The sequence below is a fragment of the Neomonachus schauinslandi genome, chromosome 11 (genome assembly GCF_002201575.2).
Source record: "Neomonachus schauinslandi chromosome 11, ASM220157v2, whole genome shotgun sequence".
NCBI classification, from domain to species: domain Eukaryota; kingdom Metazoa; phylum Chordata; class Mammalia; order Carnivora; family Phocidae; genus Neomonachus; species Neomonachus schauinslandi.
Genome location: NC_058413.1, coordinates 17135618 through 17158335, shown reverse-complemented (window position 1 = coordinate 17158335; position 22718 = coordinate 17135618). Strand labels below are relative to the sequence as shown.

Here is a 22718-nt window from a genome sequence, read left to right as displayed (position 1 = left end):
CTTGCTGTGGGAGGGCGCTGGCCTAGCCATCAGGAGACCCAGGTCAAATGGTATTCTGCTGCCACCTGGGTGTGTGACCTTGGGGAAGTCACTCCCCTCCTCAGGGTGTTGGAGTTCTCATTTCTGCTAATGATACCTTATGCTTTATAGCTTTTAGCCGTGGACATTTTCTCACGTACTTTTTCCCACAGGCCTCTGCACACCTTGTGAAGTAGGCAGCAAGGTATTATTTCTGAGCCCATTTTACAGATAATGACAGGCTATGGGTGACATGCCCAGGATCCTACAGCTAAGGAGGTGCTGGAGCCAGGACTTGACCCCCTATTGCCTTTGTTCCTTGTCCTGAGCCTGGCCCTTCGCCCCAAGCTGCCTCCTTAGCAAGGAGGGAGAACTCTGGCCTTCTCTCTATTCTCAGCCTCAGCATTGGAGATCCCAGGGCTCTTAGTTCGGCTGGTGGGTTTTGGGTGCAAGGGGCTCCATGAAAGGACTAGACTGGGATCCTCGCTCTGGGCCAGGAACCTGTAGAGGGAAGATAGGATGTTCAGGCTGTCCCTGTTACCGGCTCCTGCTTGGGCATTTGGGGCCCCTGGTGGTGGGCCCCAAATGCCCAGGGAGGTGGGGTCAGGCCCAGCTACCCCTCCTACCTCAGCCCCTGGCTTCCCCCAGGGCTTCCTCCTGTACTCCTGCACAGTATAGAATTTTCCAGACTCCCAGACCGGGGTGCCCGGGCCCCACAGCTCCGGCTGAATGCCCTCCCCTCCTCCCCTGGCCCCTGACCTGAGTCTTCCTCATTCTTTGAGGCCTAGCTCTGGCTACTGTCTTCCCTGGGGCTAGCCATGGTGCGCTGGCCAAGCCAACTCAGCTGTCTTGGGTTCCGTCCAGCTGGTAATCTAGTTACCTGGGTTAGTTAATTCCCCCACCAAGGCTGTGAGAGCAGGGGCTGTGGCTGCTGTGGGTCTGAGCCCCACAAGGGTCCACCAGGCTGGCAGGGCTCAGGGTGCTGGGTCTGTGTGGGCTGGGGATGGCTGACCCCCTCAGGGTCGGCCTCAGACCTGTGGCTTTCACACTTTGTGACCTCGAGCAAGGCCCCTATCTTCTCTGACCTCCGGCTTCCGTCTCCTAAAAATAAGAACGCTACTTTCCTCACTGACCACTTGTGAGGCTTGCGTGAGATAAAGTGTGCAAAACACCTACCACTGACGTCTGGTGGGTTCGAGGAGCTCAGGAAATGCCTGTCCCTCCCCTCTCCTGCAATCAGCTCAGGCTTCATTCCGCCTCCACCCACCTAACACCCTAGAGCAGGTGTCTGGTTGGGCCTTGGTCTGAGGCCTGCGTTGTATCTGCTCTAGCCTGGGGGGTGTTCTAGGCTGATAAAAGGGGACAGATTGGGCAGAGGGACAGAATCAGCTGCAAACAAATGGGTTTAATCAGGCTCTGCTAGTTCCAAGTTGTGACCCTGGGCATAGTACCTCCCTGAGTCTCAGTTTCCCGATCTATAAAAGGGGGATACTCCTACCTTCTGTGTTCTTGGGATCCTTCCAGAGGCTTCCTGGTAGGGTAGGGGTAGGAATCCTGGTGGCCTGAAGCCCTGAGTGCTGCCTCCCAGGAGCTTTGGGTCCAGCCCGCAGTGGTTGACTTATACATCTGTTTTTCCTACCGCAACACAAACAGTCCCCTCTCTCTCTCTGGCCATTAAGCTCTTGGCTCTGGTCCTGGTGTTCTGGGTCACCTGGGGGAAGCAGCACATCTGGGGGGCCAGACCTGAGGCCCTAGCTAACTGTCTGAGACCAAGGTGGTGTCACTGCAGGTCCTATGATGAGAACTCTTGGAATGCCATGCCTGGCCCCTGGGGCCCACTGGGGACACAGGCTCTTTCCTGTAGTGCCAGGCACCTTTCCTTTCCATGTCTGTCTGTCTGTGCACCCCTCCTCCCAGTTCCCCGTGGCCCAGAACCTTCCCATGGTGATAATAATCACATGCTTCCCTTTATTGTGCTAGAGCATTTTTATTCCTCAAATCTCCCACCTCCCTGTAAGGTAGGAACGAACTGTTGTCATCCCAGCAAGGGAAAGAGGCTTGCCAAGGCCCACTGCTGGGACTCACGACCTTGCCAGCCACCCCCGGTCCCCGCCTCTCAGCCGTGCTCACATTCTTGGCTAGATTTTACCTTGCAGAGGCATGCCCCAGCACCTGGGGGTGGGAGGTGGGTTCAGAGGAGGTGGAAATGGCAGACCCCGAGGTCTCCAGGGTAAAGGGTCCTAGATGCCCGCCTCAGGAGATCTAGGAGCTGGCACAGGGCCTGCCCCATTGCACAGATTGGGAAACTAAGGTTTAGGGAAGGGCAGTGATTAGGGAGTAGAGCAAGCTGGGCTCTGTTCCTTTCTTCTTCCACCTCCCCAGGGCCCCGAGGGCTCAAGTTAGGGGACCCCATGGGGCTGTTTGGGACCTGGCTGCTCATTTGGGCTGCGGTCAAGTCCTCTGCCGGCTTCAGCAATCGGAGGGGTCTCTGAGTAGCTCCAGTGCCCCTTTGGGTGATACAGACCCAGCCTGCTCAGAAGGGGGATCTCAGGGGGGTGCACTTTCCGCCCGTGGCTCTGCCTGGTGCTCGCAGAATCTGGGGGAGGCCAAGGCTGAGGAGAATGTACTGGGGAAGGGATGGGCCATTGTTGATGGCTGGTGGGGGGAGGACAGGGTGGGTAAGAACGGGAGGGCGCCAGTCTCTCAGGGAGGCCACAGGGAAGGCGGGCTCTTGGCTACAGAAGAAGGTGAGGGGTGAGCATGGGGGAGGCGGAGCTGGGCTGGCTCCCAGGGTGGGATCTAGTCTGGGTTAGCAGGGCCTGCGTGCCTGGGTGGGTTTTGCCTTAGGCTCCCCTGGGGCCTTCCTATGCAGACCAGAGAGGGCCCGAGGCCTGTGGATTGGAGTCGTGGATGCCCAGGAGGCTCCCTTCACCTGGGATCTATCTCTATCCCCTGCCCCTGTCATTCTCTGTCTCTCTTTCCTTACCTCTGGGTCTCTGCCCTCTCCTGCTTCTCTTTTACTCCCTGCCCAACAACATCGCCCACCAGTCTACCTCTACCTGCCCTCCAAATACCTCTGAAGCCAGAACGCCTCCAGAGGTGCCGAGGCCCAAGGCCACCCTGGCTGAGCCTGCCCAGGCCCTGCTGCTGGGCAATCCCAGAGGACCTGACAGGCCCAGGGCCCTATCTCCCTTGGGATGGAGCCCTAATGGGCTGTGCCCCAGCTGTCAGGTGTCTGGGCTGGTGGCCCACCCTAGGGCTTGGGCTCTACCTGCCATATGGGAGGTGCTGCCCTTTATCCCAGTCTCAGAGGCCCCAGATGCCTACAGCCAACTGTGGAAATGGATTTCTCCAGGCCACTTCTCCCTGGAGCTGGGTTCCTGCCCTGGGGAAGGCTGGCTAGGCTGGAGCCAGGGGCCCGTGTGCTGGCCAGGTTGCCCTGGGACATTCCAGATATCAGGCACTCTCAGGATGCAAGAGGAGGAGACTTGAGAGCTGGTCTTGGACGCAGGGAGCGACAGGGTCAAGGGCAAGGCTTAGAAGAAGCCACTGGCAGAGACAGGGACATATACAGAAGGGAAGAGGCAGGTGGCGGGGAAGCACTGAAGGAGAGAGTGTGAGACCCTAGAGAACCCTACCCTTTTCTTCTCGCCTGGGCTGAGCTGCTTTAGCTGGGTGCCAGCCAGGAAGACCCCCTTTTCCCTGCTCTTGGACTTAGAGACCTGCTCCTGCCCTCCACCCTTGGCCCCATCTTTTCTGTGTTTTCACCCAAGGACCCATGAGAGGGAGAGAGTCCCTCCCTATACCCATGTGTGCCCCACTCTTCCTGTACTGTGTCTCACTCATCTGCCCTCTCTGACTCTGTCCCTCACTCTTCCCGTCAAATATCCCTAGAGCCAAAATGGCTCTCAGGCCTTGGGGTGCTGAGAACTATAGCCTTGGGAAGTAGGAAGTATTAGCCCATTTTACAGATGAGGGAGCTGAGGCTCAGAAAAGTCAAGTAACGGGGGTAGACAGAGCCAGGGTTGACCCCACGTTTGTCTGATGCCCACCCTCACTACCCATGCCGAGAGAATTAGGGCTACCAGACAGTGCTCCGGGAGAGACTTCTGGGAAGGCTGCTTGTAGGAGGTGGCATCTCAGCTGCCCGTTCTCTTTCTTCCCGAACCCAGTGCCTCGGGAGAGGATGCTGTGACTGAAGAGCCTGCCTGATGCATGTGGGGTCCCTGGTTAGAGTCCCCTTCCTTCTCCCTAATTGCCTCCCTAGGGCCCACACTTAGCGCCCAGCCTCAGTCTCTTAGGAACCCCAGGCCTGGCCCAGAGGTTAGCCCTTTGTTAACCACCTGCCGCCAGGCTCTGTGTTGGGTGTGCAAGCTGGTCCCTGGTGCCTTGTGTGGTTCCAGAATGTCCTCGGTTGGGTTCAGAGGCTGGGCTGTAAAACCCAGTGAACGTAGGTCGGGTCTTGGTGAGGCTATTTTAGTGCCCTATCATTTATAAATTGGTTTCTGCGGGCAGCGTAGTGTGACAGCAGAGGGTCGGACTGGTGGGGTTCAACTCCCAGCTTTACGGTCTGTGTGACCTTGGGCAAGTCTCTTTCCCACCCTGAGCCGCACTTTCTTCACCCATAAACTGGAGTTCAAAGCAGTCGTCACCTCGTCGGGCCATTGTGAGGATGAACCGAGCCACATGAAGCGCCCAGCACAATCTCTGGCAAGTAGTAACTACAAAAGCATTAGCTTTTGTTCCTGTTCCGTACCGGAGACTATGTTCTAAAGTGCCTGTCTTGTCCCTCAGAGGGAGAACGGGAGGCTGGGTGCTGCTTGCAGGTGATGTTGGTGTGTACTTGCTCACTTGCATGGCTCTGTCCCTCCAGACGGGGCACTGAGGGCAGGGATGCATGGGTTTCATTCATCCTGTTCCCATGTCCAGCGCAGGGCCCGCCTGGAGTGGGGATTCCACGCACTGCAGTGGGCTTGGCTCAGGACGGAATCTCTTGAGTAGAAGTGGCCACTTGGGAGCCCCTCAGAGGACAGCCCCTCAGGTCTTCTGACCCACGGGCCCTTCTGGGGGGGGGGCATGCTACCCCCTTTCGGGTTGTCTGTGCCAGTCAGGCCCAGGTTCGTGTCCTGGTGTTTCAGCCTGACCCTGCCCAACCATCACTGTCCCCGCCGGCTCGCGTGGGGTCCGGGTTCTGAAACGCTTGTATGTGAAGCCGGCAAAGGCCTGGCCCCATCCCTGGTTGCTCTGATTCCATGAGCTCGGGACCCAGGAACTGCCCCTCTAGCGCCGGGCTTCAGTGACCCCCGTGTGAGGATGCTCGGCGGTGGGGAGCAGGATCACAAAGTGGGCAGGACACTGGACTCCAGAGTCAGAGAGTCTGGGAGGACACAAAGCTCAGCTTGGCTCCCATCTGCCACGTGACGAGGGCAGGTACCTCCACCTTCCTGAGCCCCGGAGATCCTGCTTATAAAACAGGGATGTTGAAGTCCCGCTCTCCACCTCACAGAGTGGTGGTGGTTGGGGGGGTAGCTCTGGTCTCAAGTCAGAGCTGAATTTTAATCAGGGCTTAGCCACTTACTTGTGTGGCCTTAGGCAAGTCACTGAACCTCTGAGTCTCAGTTTCTTTATTTGTTAAATGGGGATAACAATATCTTGGGGGGGGGTTGTTACAGAGATTAGATAAGAGACAGTGGGAACGGTGTGATAGAAACTATAAGGTGCTGTTACCCCTCTGTCACAGTCTGGCCGGGGGGTGGGGGCAGCTGCTGCCTACGTTCCTGTGGTACTCCTGGCCTTCTTCCCTCAAATGCCAGAAGTCAGTCCCAGCTTTAGGTATTAAGGTCCTCAGGAGAACCAGAGCCTGTCCCCCCGGGCTAGTGGGATCGTGTGGCAGGAGCTGTTTCTCACTGGGCCCCGGCTTCTGCATCTGTAAGACAAACAGCAGGGCTTGGGGCTTCAACATCCTGGGATTCCTGGGAAGGTCTGATCTGGGTGAGTGGTCTTCTGACCCAGGGCGGCAGAGGTGGTGCCCCCGTGTTAGAGATAAGATTTGGGGCTCAGAGAGAATCAGTGACTCCCTTGCTCAAGGTCACACAGCTAGTCGGAAGCAGAGCTGGGATTCAAACCTAGGTCTTGAAGGAAACTTGAGCCTAATCATGTTCTATGGCCTCGTGATTTTCCTGTCGCCCAGGGAAACAGCCTTTTACTTTTTCTTTTCTTTCCTGTTTTAACAAGAACAACAACACTAAAAGCCGAGAATGAAAAATAAGATCGTGAAGAGGTCAAAAAGCCAGCCCCTGGAGCTAGCTGAGGTTTCAGGAAACGTATCACCTGTCACACGTGAAAACAAACACAGCCACCTGTGGCCAGCCTCTTTTTATGGATGACCGGGACAAAGTCCAGAGACCTGGCGAGCTGAGTGGCTAAGGACCGGCTTGCAGGTGCAGAGCCCCCAGATAGGCGGGCTTCCAGAGCAGAACATCCAGGCCAGGCTTTCTCATTCCACTTTCTGCCCGAGCAGGCCAGCTGAGCCCACGCGGTGAGATCAGTCGTCAACTCACCAAACTGGCTGGACCTCCAGGCCTCAGGCAGGCCCCTGAGACACAGCTAGGGGCTCAGAGACAGAGGCTCCGCCCATGTGCAGGGCACAGGCCCTGCTCCTTAGGCCGCCCAGCCCCACCCTGCTTAATCCCTACCCTCTGGCCCAGCCCTGCCCTGCTTAACCCCCACCCTCTTGCCGGGGAGTGTCAGTCCTCACCCTCTGGCATGGAGGCCTCCAGGCCAGGCATATACATTTGGAGACTGAATCAAGCCCCCCCTCACCCCCCTGAGGGCTTTGGACTGTTGGTCAGAAAGGCAACAACTTCTGGATAGTAATTGTCATTATTGCAATTGGTAGCAATTATTTGACATTTCCTGGGTGCCAGGCACTTTGCAGAGACAAGCTCACATAAGCCTTGCCATAATCCCTTAGTAAGTCCATTTTACAGGTGGGGAAGCTGAGGCACCATGATGAAGTGATTGCTCAAGGCCACACAGCTGGTAAAGATGTGGCAGATTTGGCATCTTCAGGCAGGGAGAATGGGAGGAGTGGCCAGAGTGCCCAGCGTGGATTGAGCCCTACTATGTCCTAGCCTGATCGTGGTTCCTCTTCATACCTGTACAGGGTGGGTGGGTTAGTATCCCCATCTGCTGAGAAAGAGGCAGCTCCACAATGCCTCCCAAGGTTATGTGTCCGCTCTGGCAGCTCCGGGGGTGGGGAGCAAAGGTTGCTGTGTGACCCTCTGTCTGTGCAGGAGGAAGGCCCGCTGAGCCAGGGCAGGGCGGCAGGTGCACTGGGGATGGCCAAGTCCTCCGCGGTGTGCTTGGCCCTGATCTTGCTGTGTGACTTGCAGGCTCTTGTTCTCGCCATCCCCTCTGAGAGATGCAGTGATCTCGAAGGTCTTCTGCAGAGTGGATATTGCTCCTGGAGTAAATAACCCCGGAGGCCGTGAGCCTCCAGGAAGTTGAGGAAGGAGCAGAGGTGCAGGGAGCTTCATGTGAGATTCTCTCCAGCCAGGCTCTGCTGCCCCAGGGACCCCAGGCCCGCCTGCCTCCCCCTCAGAGCAGAGGGGCCAGGCCATGCTAGCGGCCGGGCCTATGGCCTATGGCAGTGGGTCTCAACACGTTAGAATCCTCTGGAAAACTTAAAAACTTAAAAAGATTCTAATGCCAATTTAATCAGGATCTCTCGGAGGGGGCCCGGGGCAGGGGCAAGTTGTATAACTCCCAGGGTAACTCTGACCTATAGCCGAGATTGGGGACCACTACTCAAAGGCAAATGGGGGAAGGAGGAACCTCTTGGCTTTCCAGGGTTGGTGACCCCCTGAAACCCAACGGACGCATGTGCCTGCCTCTCTGCATCTGGGGAGAGGGTCCGCAGCTCCCACCAGCTTTTCTGACCCAGAGGAGATCAAAATCCATTCTTGGGAGTAAGCAACCACCCCTTCCCATAAACCAACAATGTCATTTTTAAGGACTGGAAACCTCCAGTTGCAGGATCAAAGAAATCTTTCCTGACCTCCCCAGACACCTCCTTGCGGTTCCTTCTTTCTGCAAAAACATACCGTGTGCTTAGCACGTGCTTGGCACTGCTCTAGGCTCTGGGATCCAGGGCAAAAGAGACAGACATGGCCCTCCCCTGAAGGAGTCAAGTTCTCATGGGGCTCTAGATGCACTCGTGAACCAATGAGCTATCTGCAGTGAGTGGGCCATGTGACAGGCGCCCCCACCCCCCCGGCCTCCCCATGTCAAAGGTGCTGTTCCTTACAGTTGGCAGAGGAACCCCCCCCCCCCCCCGATTCTGATGACTTGGTCGGGGCAGGGACAGAGGGCTGGGTGTTGGCAGGCTTCGATTCTACTGTGCAGTTGGAGGCGAGGCCTGCTGTGTAGATTCCGCATTTGGGGAAGGCCTCTGGGAGGAGGGAACTTGGCCTATGGGAAGGGCCTTAGGAGCCAGCAGAGGGCTTTGAGGGGACCGCCAGGGCAGAGGCGCTGAGCTGGGCAAGGGCCTGGGGTACTGGAACCACAGAAAAGAGTGGCCTTAGGAATGAGTGTGTGTATGAGGGGGGTGGGAGTGCTGAGGACAGAGGAGGGGCAGGGCAATCCAGGCAGGGCTCCGTCAGTTCCATAGGAGCCTGGATTTTATAGGAAACCTGTTGGCTACATCATGGTTACATGGTTGTAGGCAGGGGAGTGACAAGGTCTGGCTTACAGTTTTCAAACCCCTTCCTGCAGTGTGGATAAGGGACTGGGGAGGACGGGAGTGGAACTCGTGACCAGTAGGGAGCTGCCCTGGGCCAGGCGGGAGGTGAGATTTGGCTGGGCGAGGTGCCGGACTGGAGGAGACACTTTTGGGCTGTGGGATGAGAGGGAGGAGGGAGAGCGTGGCTCCTAGGTGTTTGGTCTGGGCCATCCCCCACCCCTCCCCCGCCAGGAACCCTGCAGCACTTAGAATGCTTAGCACCAGCTCCCCAGGTACCCTCGAGAGCCTCTGGTCTGGCCTTTCCTAAGAGGAGCTCCATGTGGTGTTGAGGGCTGTTAAGTGAAAAATGGCTTCAGCTCAGCAGTGCTGCTGCTGGGCATCTTGGAGAGGTGAACGGCCTGACGTGTGGGTGGCTCTTGGCGAGAAGTGGCACTCCACAGACTGGGTGACAGCAAAACCTTCTGTTCTCAACAGGGCATCTTCTAGGATTCCTAATCTGAGGAGCCACTCCCGAAAACGCTGCTCTGGTCCCAGCCCGTCATTGGACAGGTGAGGTGGCAGGCCCAGGGAGGGCGGTCACTGGGCCAGGTCTCGTCCCTCGTGTTCTGCCAGAGCAGGGACTGAGCCTGCACCTCCCTACCCGGGGCCTGCAGGTGCCTTGCCATCACCTAACTCCCTTCTCCCAGGCTGTCTGGAGACATGCAGGTTCCAGGATCAGGCTGGAGGGCTCCTACCCCATCCTCAGGGGAGGGACAAACCAATCCTCCTAGCCTACAGGTGCAAATTCACAGGTGCCCAGCACAGACAAGGGGTTCTCTTGAAGGCACTGGCTCTTCCCCAGTCCCGCATCCTGTACTCAGGGGCTTCTGGGAAGGTAAAGGAGCCTTGGCAGCAGGTCCTGGCAGTCAGAGCTGGCTCAGGGTGCTCACCCCACAACCCCCCCACCCCACCCCTTGGGTGAGGACAGAAGAGGCCTGAAAATAGTTTCAGCTGACTCAGGGGCAGTGGGTATCAGGCCCCTTTCAGGTGGCTGAGTGTATGAAAGTCCTGGTGTTTTATGTGGAAGTCCCTCCTCCCTTCACCCCTCCATCCCTGCATCTCTCCATCTCTTCATTTTCCTGTCCACCCATCCCTCCATCCAGCCATCGTTCCACCCTTCCATTCCTCTATCTCTTCATTCTCCATCCATTCATTCCTCCATCCCTCCATCCATCTGCCCATCATCCCTCCATCCAGCCATCGCTCCATCCATCACTCCATCCAGCCACCATCCCATCTTTCATTAGGCAACATTTGCTGGGAGCCTTCTTTGTTCTCGTAAAGAATACATAGTCTTTCCTGTCAAGGTATCACGTTTCACCGGGGAGAATGGGACAGTTAAGTAGAGAATTACTGTATAGCATCGGGGATTAGAATAGTAACCTCCATTTATTGAAAGGCTACCATATGCCAGGCATTTTATCCACATTATCTAATTTAACCTCTGGACAAATCTTCCAAATAGGTTTTATTTTCCTCCTCTCACAAATGAGTAAGGTGAGGCTCAGAGAGGTTAAGTCATTTGCCCGAGATCACACAGCTAGGAGGTGAGAGAATTACATTCGTATCCAGGCAGTCTAATGCCTGAGCCTGTTCTGGGAACTGATCCAGTATCCCAAAGCGTGTTGGCAGGACCAGCCAGGGTGACGATGGTGGTAGAGACAAGACTGGCTGGAGTAGGAGGCTTCCTGGAGGTGATCTCTGAAGTCAGTCTTGAGGGATGAGTGGGAGTTAGTTAAATATCAGCGCAGTAATTTCATTGTATGAATTGATTTGGCGTAAAATTATATATTTGGTCAATTTAAATTGTAACTGCCTAGAAATGGTCAATTTATCGGCTATAAAATATAACATAAAATCAGAACCTCCTTCCTCTTGCTCAGACAGGTACCAGTGGCTGCTCTGGAATTTTCTAATCAGATGTGCATGTGTGTCATTCCCTTGTGTTGTTGGCGGTCTGTATAGCTTGCAGGGAAGCAGGGGCAGACCCTCCAGTGTTTACAGAAAGTGTATACCTGGAAGCATAACACCGGGGGACATTCCCTTTGTTTAATTTCATCTGCGGATGAAACCCTCACCCCTTACTTGTTCCACAAGTGCTGAGAAAGGCCTGCCCCAGCTCTGGCCACTGTGCCCCGACCGTACCAGCCACCGACCTCACTCTGTTTGTAGCGGCGGGTTCAGTTAGGACCCTCACTCTACAGGTGAAGAGATCGGGGACCTGCAAGGCCCTTCCCTGGGGCCATGTGCTGGCAGAGCCAGTATTTGACCCCTTATCCGGGGGTCCTTTGTCTTCTGTCTCCCGACTGCAGTTCCTTACATTCAGTTCTTGCCACCAGTTTGCTCGCCCCCCAAGATCTCAAACTAACGGTGGTCCTGACCCTTGCTGCTTCTTACAGACACATGAGTGTACGTCATTGGATCCCCTGCACTGGGGGCTGGCAAACTTGTTCCAGAATGGGCCAGGGAGTAGATGTTCTAGGCTTTGTGGGCCCAGTGGCCTCTGTCGTAACGTCCACTCTACTGCCTTAATGTGGGAGCAGCTGGGGGACAAGACATAAGCCAGGGGGTGTGGCAACTTAAATTAGGGCCATGAAAGTGTGACTTTCCTGGGCTACAAAACCTTCTTTTTATTTTTTTCCAACTATTTAAAAATGTGAAATCTGTTCTTGGCTCACAAGTTGTACAAAGAAAGGGTGGTGGGTTGGATTTGATTTACAGATCCAGTTGGCCACCCTCTGCCCTATACCAGCCCTTATTCCCATCTCATAGATGAGAAGACTGAGGTTCAGATCCTCCCAGGCCCTCTGAATCCAACTTTGGTGGGGGGGTTCCCTGAAGTTGATGCCACACCCCATCATGGTGTGACTTGGGCATGTTCTCAGCCTGAGCTGACCCCCTGGGCTTCTTGGAACTGCCCATCTTTTGCTCCATGTTGCTTTGAGAGGGAAACGTCTGTACTTGGAGGGAAGAGAGACTTTGCATCCTTGGGTGTTGGCCAGCATGCCCTGGAGCCACCACCCCAGGCTCTGGTGCTCAGCACCTTCTCCTCCCCCAGGTGATTCCCAGGTAGGCTCTGGGCCTGCCTGGTTTGGCCAAACGGCCTGCCAGTCATGGGGCTGCCTGGCTCCTGTTCTAGCATCTGAGCTCACCCAGCTGCCTCTTGGAGAGGATGGGGGGGCCCGAGGGGCTACACGGCCTGGATTCTGTCCTTGCTGGCCCATGTACTAGTGATCTGGGGCAAGCTCCTTCACCCCTCTGTGCCTTAGTTTGCTCATAGGACACTGAAGGGCTTCGCCCAATGCCTGGTACAATTTGTGCGAGTGCCTGAGACCAGCGAGGTTGCTCAGAGTCTGGAGCATCAGGGAATACCCGCTCAGCAGCCTCCGCTTCCTCCTTGCCTACCTGGGAATCCCAGCCATCCCCACAGGTCCCTTCATACCCTTGAAGCCCTTCCCTCTGGAAGGACACACTTCACAGTGGACAGATCTTGGGCTCTGGAGCCCACCCCTGCTTGCCGGCTGTGTGCCTTGGATGAGTTCCTTCACCTCTGTGAGCCTTGGCCCCCAGGGATGGGAATACCTCGCTCACCTCTTGGGCACAGGAGGATTGAAGGGGATGACACATGCTGGTGGCCGCCTGGAGTCACTGCCATTCGCTGGCAGCTGCTCCTCACTCAGCGGTCCCAGAAATCGCTCTCGTCCACAGACTGCCCGTTTCTGAGCACCCCCAAGCCTGTGAGGCTGCCCTGGCGGGCCAGCCTGAGCAGAGGATGTGGGAGTGGAACATGTAGAAACTCCCTTCCGGTACTTTCTAGAAGCAGGCAACGGTTGCCAAAGACCGTTTGCGTACTTTTCCAATTGCACAAGAACCCGGCGCACGCCGCTCAGGCCCTCGACTGCCGCTAAAGCGCAGTCATTGAGGTTCTTCCAGTAAAGGGGTGACCTTTCTGTAGACTGCTTGGGGTTCAGCCTGGGTCACTTACTGGGAGGAGACCCAGCCGGGCAAGCAGGCCCAGGTAGGAATGAAAAACGTGCCGCCGCCATGCGAGAATCTTTCCTCTGCTGCTCTTCTCTTCTGCGCAAGTTTGCGCAGAGCCTCTGGTCTGTCGAGCGCTGTGGTGGAGGAGACCAGTAACGCTCCTTTATGCGGACCATCCACTGCAGGGCTCCCTCAGGCCAGCCTGGGTCCGGGATCGCAGATCTCTAGAACTCCTGACGCAGGGGAGCCCTTGTTTGCCCCACCCTGGGTCTGAGGTAGGCCCCAGGTAGACTTACCGAGGCCAGACTTCCCTGGCTCCTGAGTCCCTGTTGTCCCTGCATTTCTCAGACCCAAGCCTTGGACGCTGGTGGCGTCTAAACGCAGTCTAAACTCCCCATGTAGCAGTTGAATCCCCGAAAGTGTTTACTCACACCTGGCTTCCATGCCACTTGCGATGCGGTGCTCATTACCACCCAGACAGCCTTTTCCTTCTTTGGACAGCTTTGGCTTCATGTTGTGCCCCAATCTGACCCACAGCAAGGCAGCTGGAGAAAATTCTCTCGAATTGAGATGTCACAACACCAAACTGGACCCCCTGGGAGGTAGTGAACCCTCCCCCTTAAGCCCCCTCCCCTCTCCTTGGAGGTATAGAAAGTCAAAGCTGAGCTCTCCCTGGCAAGGATGATCGAATGTGATTATTTCCAGAAAAGGCAGAGGGGACCTCCTTATGGACAGGGGATATTCACAAGGCTTAGGACTGCCTTTTACCCTTGGAGGAAGAGGAAGGGGTGAAGCCTACCCCTCAGCCCTCCTTCCCTCTGCTCTGTGGCCTGCTCCCCCTGTCCCCTCCCGCATAGGGCCTGTGGGAACAGGACTGGGCCCTATGCCTGCTTCCCTGCCCCCAAGCCCAGCTGTCCCATGCAGCTGTCCTGGCCCCAGCTGCCCGGCACTGGTCCTGTCACCCCTGAGGGCCTGAGAGCTGGTTGCTGTCATTCCTGGATTGTATGGCTTTGGGGAGGGGGTGAAGGCAGCAAGCTTCCCTCTTCCTCCCTGAGTCCTGCCCTGGCTTGGGGTCCATCAGTGTGGAGAGACACACCAGTGCGCTCCAGCATGGTTTGCTCTGTTTCAAAAGCATGAGTGTATCACCCAGAATGACAGTGAAAAATTGGCAACAGCCGTGTGTCTAATCATAGAGTATTGATTACATGCATTGTGATATATCTGTATCTGGGACTTTAACCCTAGGATCCTTGGGGGCTCCTGAATGGGCTTAAAGGGGCCTCTGAACCCCCAGAAATTATATGTAAAATGCTGCCTATACATGAATTTTCTGGAGGAATCCGACCCTCCAAAATGTAAAATGATCTACAGTATGGAATCCCATGCAACATGTCAAGTTATGTTGTAGAGCATTTTACCAGCATACACAGAGAGTATATTGTCGAATGAAAAAAAGCAGGTTACAAATCACTCTATATAGTAAGAGCCCAGTTTTGTTTAAAACCATCTGTGAAACACACATGCTGCAAGTTTAGCTACTAAAATGATGACAGTTTTTATCTCTGGGGTGAGAGAAAAATTTTTTTTAATTAGTGTTGTTCTGTTGAATGTTCTATTCGTTCGATGCTCGACAATGCATACTTGTTCCTTTGTGAGGCGATGGTGAAGGGAGCACTCGGTCCCTTTTCTGAGAGGCTAGAACTCTCTGTCTCCCCCAGCAGCCCCCTGGCCCCAGGGCTGCAGATCTGTGCCACAAGCCACTGTCTCACCTCTGGGGCTCCGGCAGTCACCTGCTAACGTCCTGGCCACCTGACTTTGACCAGCATCCATCTGGGTATTTCCAAAGCCCGTGAGGGTCTTATGTCATTTCTCTCCAGGCCCTGCCCGGTCGAGGGGCCAGTCCAGACTCCAGCTGCCAAACATCAAACAACCGAGATGGCCTGTAGGCCTACACTTCCTAGCTGTGTGGCTTTGGGCCAGTCATCTAACCTCTCTGGGCCTCAGGGTGCCATAAAATGGGACCTCGTGTTAGTACCTCCCCCGGGATTGCTGTGAGGATGTGCTGGGATGATTTGGGGCCAGCAGGTCACTGACTGCCTGTCAGCTTTGTTCCCCTTTCCTCTTGGCCTTGACCTACCTGCCTTCTCTCTTTCTGCCAGGGAGCTCCAGGACCGGCAGGATGGGGTCAGCCTGTCTCAAAGTCACCAAATACTTTCTCTTCCTCTTCAACTTGCTCTTCTTTGTAAGTATGACCAGCACCAGCCGACCGCCTCCCACGGAGACTCTTCCCTGGGGCAGCGCAGCTGAGACCCTCCAGAGACTCCAGGCCAGGGACGGGGTTGGGGGGCAGTCAGTGGGGCCTGAGGACGGACCATTGGGAATGGAACCGTGTGGGGCCAGCCAGGAGATTGCCTGCATTCCAGCTGGTTCTGTGACGGACCACTGATGCCTCTCCCAGCTGTCCCCTCTCCTGGGGCACTGAGGTCCGGGCCAGTCAGGGTTGGAGGTGGGCATGGGTGGGGAAGAGCCCCCAGGTGTCCCCTAACTCATCAGCAGGGAGTTCTCTGAAATCTTTCTTGCCATCTGCTGGCCCTCTGCCCTCCTGTGCCCCCTCTGAAGGTCTTGCTGTTACAGCTGCCACCCCCACCCACACCCCCACTGTGGGGGATGTACCCCCACCCCCCAGGGGGTGTGCAAGAGAGGCAGGCTTGGGGCCAGAGTGGGGACACGGTCCCCCTTCTCCAGACCCACCCTGGCAGGCCCCACCTTGCGTCCCTGAGCCACGGGGCTGCCCAGATGTAAGCTCGGTGCACATCTGGAGCTGGTTTTCCTGGGGCCTCAATTTTCCTCTCGGGCCTGGCACTGACTGACTCCTCTTGCTTCGAGTTGCCAGGATGATGGCGTGTGTGTGTGCCTGCGTGTGTGTGGTTGTGTATGTGAGAGAGAGAGTGTGTGTGTGTTATGGGGCAGGGGGGAGAGTGTGATGCATGTGTGAGTGTGCATGTATGTGAATGTATGTGTGTGCATTAGTGTGTGTTATGGGGCAAGGGGAGAGTGTGATGTGTGTATGAGTGTGTGAATGTGTGTATGCATGAGTGTGTGATGGGACAGGAGGAGAGTGTTATGTGTGTGTGAGTGTACATGTGTGTGCACGAATGTGTGATGGGGCAGGGGGAGTGTGTGCATGAGTGTGTGTATGTGTAAGTACGTGAGCATGCACGTGTGTGCATGAGTGTGATGGGGCAGGGGGAGCGTGTGTACATGTGTGAGTGTGCCCGTGTGTATATGTGTGCGTGTGTGCATGTGTGAGTGTGCCCGTGTGTATATGTGATGTGTGTGTGAGTGTGCATGTGTATGAATGTGTATGTGTGCATGAATGTGTGTGTGATGGGGCAGGGGGAGCGTGTGTGCATGTGTGAGTGTGCCCGTGTGTATATGTGTGTGTGTGATGGGGCAGGGGGAGCGTGTGTGAGTGTGCCCGTGTGTGTATATGTGCATGTGTGATGGGGCAGTGGGAGAGGCCTTCCTGGGTGCAGGGAGCTGCTTGGGGCTCTGTCTCCTCTGTGTTGCTGGTTCACCCTCTACTGTTCAAAAATCAGGCTGAAAAATAGGATGTTTATTATGATCCAGTTTTATTAAAAAGCACACACATATATGAGTATTTTTGAGAGGAGAAGAAAATGCCTCTGAATGTTCATTTGGGGATTCCTGAGAATTTGGATTTTATTCTTTATGCTTTTCTGCATTTTCCAAATTTTCTACAACGGACACGGATTACTGGGGAAAAGACGTTTTACATTACAAGTTACACAGGATCGTAGACAGTTTGGGAAATAATCATTCTAGATTCCCCCTCTTAACTGTACCCCGACACACAGATACAAGCGTGTTCCCGGCACACGCACACACGTGCGTGTGGACCGCTGGGTTGCCGCCTGCCCTGCCGTTGTCCACCCTGGCTCTAGCCCCGGCCCCCTCCTCAAGGACAGTGCTGAGGCCTTGCTGTGGCTCTCCATGTCCTCCACGGATGGCAGCTAGGTCTGGAAGCTACCCGGGGCAGGGCCTGGGCACCTGGGCTTCCCCAGCTAGACAGGTCCCTCCTGGCTGGACCAGGGCTCTGGAAAACAGTTGGCCACACAGCCGGAGCCCTGTCTTCCCTGGCAAGTGCTTGGCTCCTGTGCCTCAGCCTGGCTTCCAGGGCCAGTTGGCCGGGACTGGGGAACAGGAGGGTCGCGGTGCTGTGCTTCTATCCCTGGGGACCCTAGGGATTGGAGAGAGGGGTGTGGGCGACAGCCTAGGAGGTGAGGGGGCTTGCAGTCTAGCGGCCCAGACAGCCCGCTCACCCCATGCAGCGGGAGGGAGGGGGTGGAGACTTCGTGAAGAAAAGAAACAGGGTTGATGGTTTTGGCCAAGCCGTCCCTTCTCTTCCAGCTCCTTGCCTGCCCTGTGGAGCCAGAGACTGGAAAAGCTTGTCTCTGGCCAGAGCTTTGGGGCCTGGCGGGAGTCCGGTGTTAACCCCCTGTGTGCTGGGGCAGAGATGGCCCATCAGGATGTGGGGAGGGGTGGGCAGGGAGAGGGGGAGCTTTTTATCACAGGAGGGTGAGGGGAAAGGAGAGACTTCCAGGGACAGTGAACATTGGTTCGTCCACTCATTCACTCATCACTCATTCACCAAGTGGGTATTGACACGTCTGTGTATGCAGACCCTGGTTGTGGTTGCCAGGCAGACACTCACCAGCAGGAGAGCCGTGGTTTCTGCACTGGGGGCTCTGTTCTGGGGGGTGGTGGGCTCCAGTCAAGTACTATTCAAATGGATGATAAAAAGGCAGCTGTGCAGGGTGCTGGGCGTGAAGGTTACAGTTCCCAGGAGAGCAGATAATAAGGCAGCTGACCTTGTGGGGATGGTCAGCAGAAGCTCCCTGGAGTTAGATGAGGTGGGTGGGGAGAGGAGTTCTGGGAGAAGCAGCAAAGTCCAGTGGGGGGAGTGGGGCAGAGTGTGAGGCTCTGGGGTGCTGGCCGTCCAGGAAGGATCCTGCTCTCTGTTTTATGCGCATCGGGATGCGGTTATACGATCAGACTTGTGGTTTGGAAAGTTAGCTCTGGCAGCCGTGTGTGCTCGCATATGCACATACGTACACGTGTACATCCTTGCCTGCACCCCCTCCTGGCCCCAAGCTCCCCAGAAAATTGCCTTGTCAGCTTTTCTGAGGTTCACAGAAACGCAGGAGCTGCTGATGCTGTGCTGTTCCGGGGGAAGGACGCTGGTGTGAGGGTCCCGGCTCCTGGCTGAGCCTTGTCGGGAGATTCTAGTGGAGCTGGGGGGGTGGTTCGTGGTGGTGGTGGTGGGGGGTGCCCCATGGTTCCGGTCTTGGTTCACCAAGAAAGAGGAGGCCACAGTGCCTCCCCCGTTCTGGCTGGCTGCCTGGCTGGGCCTCTTCCTGGCTGGCGCACAGCCTCGGGGCTGGTCCAGCCACTCCAGATGGCAGTCTTTGGACATGAGACCCTCAGAGGCACTCCTGGGCTGGTGCCGGGGACTTCCTTCGTGGGTGCTTAGAGGCGAGCTGAGGAGGTTAGCTGGGCGGTCCTGGATTTCAATTTCCTTGGGGTTGTGTTTGCCCAGAAGGAATTTTCTGCCCTGCCCTATGAGGGCAGGAGGTGAGCAGGTCAGGGGCTCCGCCGCACGGCTCTAAGGTGCGCAGGAGCAGACCATGGGCCCAATGCCTGGCCGTTGGCCAGCTGTTTCGTGAGCTACGGGCTTGGGTGGGCAGGGCCTCAGGAATCTTTGGGAACCAAACTCCCAGGTTCTATAAAGTCCCCCTTCCTTCCGGCAAGCTGTGTCGTTCTGAGGCACCCCTACCCAAGGGTGGACCCTTCCCCTCAACAGAGCCTCAGTAGCCTCCCTGTCCCAAGAAACTGGCTTTCCAGGTGAAGACCCAGGATGGGTCCCAAGTATCCTGCAGCTAGTGTGAGCCACCATCTAGCCCGGAGTAATAGTCAGTTCTGGCTTCGAGCCCCTGAAGGATGGAATGGGTGACCTTCGGCGAGGTCGGGGCCTCTGTGTCCCCATCTGTAACATGAGGACAATAACAGGGCCCACTGGCAAGGAGGGAGGAGGGGACAGGTGGCCTGCTGGGAGACACTGGGGAAGAATGTAGGGTCATCAGCAGCTGCTGTTGTCTTTAAGGGGGCCCAGACTAGGGTAGGGTGAGTGAGGTCCTCGCTTGGGAATGAGAAACAGCATTGCAATGTGCCCTATCAGGGCTCTGCTCCTTTTTAAAAGGAAAAAATCACAATACTGATCCCGCCTTTATTTAAAAGTTTAATATTTTGCTCATCATGGATTTTTAAAATTAATTTTGGTTTTTAAAAAATCGTTGCTGTAAATTCTTATTTATCTTGGTTACTGAGTTTTTTCATGTCCCCTTAATTTTTATGCCCAAGGCAAGCGCCCCGTTCACCTTACTCTGGGCCCAGCAGAGCAAGGTAGATTGAGCCCCTTGGGTGGGGTGCTCACCCACGCTGAAGGCTTTATCAGCAGCTGCTTGCCTTGCAGAGTAGGGGATGATGGCTGAGGTGGGAACCCAGGGCCCATGATAGAGGTGGGTGGTGACATGCTAGGACTCTTGAGGTGGCTTATTCCTCAGGTGGGCTCAGGCCAGGCCCCAGGTGAGGGCCAGTGTTGTGGGTTGTGGATCTTGGCTGGGTTCCAGTTGGGGAGATGGGCTCAGGCTAGGGGCCTTGCAGATGACGGGAGGGGGAAAGAAGCAGGGAATCCCTGGGCCTACCCCAGCCACTTGCCCCACATCTGCCTTTCTGTTCCTGCCTTTCCAGTGGGTTCCTGAGCTCATTCATTTCCTGAGCACTCAACCCTTGTGCTATAGGCCCCCCAGGCATATGGAGCTTCGTGCAACCCAGCCCTTGCCCTCACAGGGAGCTCGCGGTCCAGCCAGAGACACACAGCTCATTAAAGCCCGTGGGAATGGCTATTAAGGAGGGTCCAAGGGTGGTTGCCACCTTAGTCTGCCTGGGGGAGTCAGGAGGGCTCCCGTGGAAGGTGGCCTCTGAGCCGAGCTCTGAAGGGCAAGTGGGCTTTGATGTTCACGTTCATGCAGGATTTTCCCCAGTGCTTGTTTGGGATGTCCCCAGCCACTGAGCTGGGCTAGAGTGGAGGCGATGAGCATGGGAGAGGGCTAGGAGGTAAAGTCGGAGGGTACCCCTGGAAGGAGGCTGCACCCCTCAAAGCTAATAGGCTTGGTTTGACCACATGTGGGCATGGGGTAGGAGAGGTGGGAGGCAGAAAGGACTCCCCACACGTGGCCCTGATGTCAGGACTTGGGGTGTGGGGCCTGAGGATGGAGGTTGTGCACGCGCCCCCCAGGTCCTCCTGGCCTGCAGGGGCAGCTGGGCAGGGCCCCCTCAGGCCCCCATTGACTGCCTTCTCTTTCCAGATCCTAGGCGCGGTGATCCTGGGTTTCGGGGTGTGGATCCTGGCCGACAAGAGCAGTTTCATCTCTGTGCTACGTAAGGGTCCCTCCAATCTCCCTGCCCGACTGGCTCTGGAGCGGTGGGGCCAGGGCAACGGGCAGGGCTGCTCCACAAGAACCTGAACCTCACAGCGGGTCACTTTTCAGCTGCCCTCAGGACCTCACCCGGGTCCTGCGCTGACCGCTCTGCCCCGGGCCCCCTCTGCAGGGGTTTTCGGGAGGAATTTTCTCTCCCTCCCCACACAAAGCTGCTGTTGTCTGGAGAACACTGGGGGTTGAGGGAGGCTTGCTCTCCCAGCCCGGCCCCTTTCCCTCAGCCCTGACCTCGAGAAAGCCTCTTACGGTCTCTGTCCCTCCATTTGCGAGCTCAGCAAGATGTGGGCCCCAGTCCGGCCCCCGTCAGTTCAGAGAAACGTTGGAAAGGGTGGGAAAGAGGTCGTCAGGAGCTGATGACGTGCCCACCATGTGCCCAGTGCCGGCTAGATTCGTCGGGCCTCTGGACTGCGGAGGGAGACACCGGGCGCAGCGTCCATGGTCTGTGCTCGTTCTGAGGCAGGCACAGGGCCGAGCATTTTGCACATGAAAATTGCCTTAATCCCTCGATAGCCCTGTGAGGTAGGAGCTGTTCTAGTCCTGCCTTACAGGTGAGGACATGAGGCTCAGAGAAGTGATGTCCCTGGCTCACGTTCACAGAGCTTCCAGTGATAGGCGGGAGACTTGAACCCCCAGAGCTTTGGTCCTAAATGCTGCCTGTGGTAGGGTGAACCACAGCATGCAAGCCCCTTCTCTCACCCTTGAAGCAGGAGGAAAGAAGCCCAAGGCACTCCTGCACAGATGATAAGAGCCTTTCCAGGTCTACGCCCGGCCTCCTCCAGGAAGCCTGCCAGGCTTGCTGCACTGATCTCATGGATGCCCTGAGGTGGAAGGGAGGCACAGCTGAGGGCCCCAAGTAGCACAGTGATGCCACTCCCCTCAGTGAGTGCATCCTTGGCTCATTTCCCTCCCAGCTGCTGCTGAAGCAGCAGGTTTGGACTCCGGCCCATGGCAGCTGCTTGATTTGAATAAAGCGGAACCAGGCTAGGATGGGTGATGGAGAGGCCACACCTGTCACTGTGGCCCCAGGGGGCTAGGCCTCCCCTCAGACCTGAAAGGAAGCAAGGATGATCCACCCTCCAGCCACATCCGATGCAGCCTGGAGCTGTTAGCCCTGCCTCCTGCTGGGGTGGAGGGCTGCAGAATGTTCTCCCATTCTGGGGCTAGGGTCTGCATTTCCCACCCCAGCGGGATGCCCATGCTCCCCAGGCCTTTCCAACATGGGACACATCCGCCTCTGCCCTGATTAGGCCCAGGCTCCCTGCTTCCTGGCCATGGGCCACACCCAGCAGGTACTGCACCAGGGGGCAAAGTCTCAAGGCCCAGCTCACCCACTGTATCTCTATCCTCTGCACCTTGCCCCAGGCCCCAGGAACCTCCTACTGCTGCTCCCGCCTCCTCCCTGTTCAGTTCGCAGACTCTCCCTGAGCCGCCAGAATGCAGAGGTCCCCTAGATGCACCCAGAATGTTTTCACAAATACAAGGGCCCCAGGCCCACCCCAAGGGGATCTGACTCCACTGGTGTGTGGGCAGGGGCCTGGAGCATTGTGGTTTTTAAAAAGCTCCCCAGGTGATTCCCAGGCAGCCAGGGTTCAGAAGCACTGATCTAGCAGAGGAAAAAGACTTGCTAAGAATCACACAGCAAGTGAGGGTCGGGGCTGGGACCCAGGGCTCCTGACCTACTACGTACGTTCCAGGCCGGTGTGACACAGCTCTCCCGTCACCTAACTGAGTCCACACTGTGAGTCCACGGGGCGAGGTGTTGCTGTGCCCATTTCACAGTGGAGGAAACCAAAGCACAGGAAGGGGAGTTAACTTGTCCCAGGAAACACAGCCAGGAGGGGGAGCTGGGATATGAACAGAGGGCATGGCTCCTGAGCCCCTGTACTGCGGGATTCCACACTCACCATGCAGTCCTGCCTTAACCAGAGCAAGCAAGTGCCGTGGTCAGGAGCACAGACTCTGGAGCCGGGCTGCCATGGTTCGAATCCTGGCTCTGCTGCCTCCTAGCTGGGTGATCATGGGCAAGTCACTTCACTTCTCTGTGCCTCTTCATCTAGAAAATGGGGATAATAATAGAATATATCTCATGAGGTTGTTGTGAGAAATGAAATGAGTTAATATAGGAAAAGCGTTTAGAACAGCTCCTAGTAACTAGTCAACCCTACAGAAGTGATGAAGTTGGTAATAACACCTTGAAGTAGGATTTAGTTCCATTTCACAGAGAAGGAAATAGAGGCCAGAGGATGGCTTGCCCAGGCTCAGAGCTCGTTCGCAGCAGAGCTGGGATGAGAACCCCTTTCTTGTTGCCTTTGGTCCCTTTCATTTGGGGCCACTTCTACCTCACTGGTACCTGCCAG

At 56.3% G+C, this 22718-nt stretch overlaps 1 protein-coding gene across 4 annotated transcripts in view; it reads left to right on the top strand.

The window, feature by feature from the left end:
* CD82 (CD82 molecule) overlaps positions 1–22718 on the top strand; it is a 50024-nt gene that overhangs the window by 10337 nt on the left and 16969 nt on the right. For 3 of the 4 annotated variants that reach the window (XM_021684765.1, XM_021684762.1, XM_021684763.1), the window contains exons 2-4: positions 9236–9310; positions 14941–15023; positions 20230–20302. In XM_021684765.1, coding sequence (XP_021540440.1) covers positions 14961–15023; positions 20230–20302 — 136 coding nt within the window. In that variant the 5' untranslated portion in view covers positions 9236–9310; positions 14941–14960. The remainder of the gene's footprint in view (positions 1–9235; positions 9311–14940; positions 15024–20229; positions 20303–22718) is intronic. The other variant, XM_021684764.1, reaches the window with a different exon arrangement.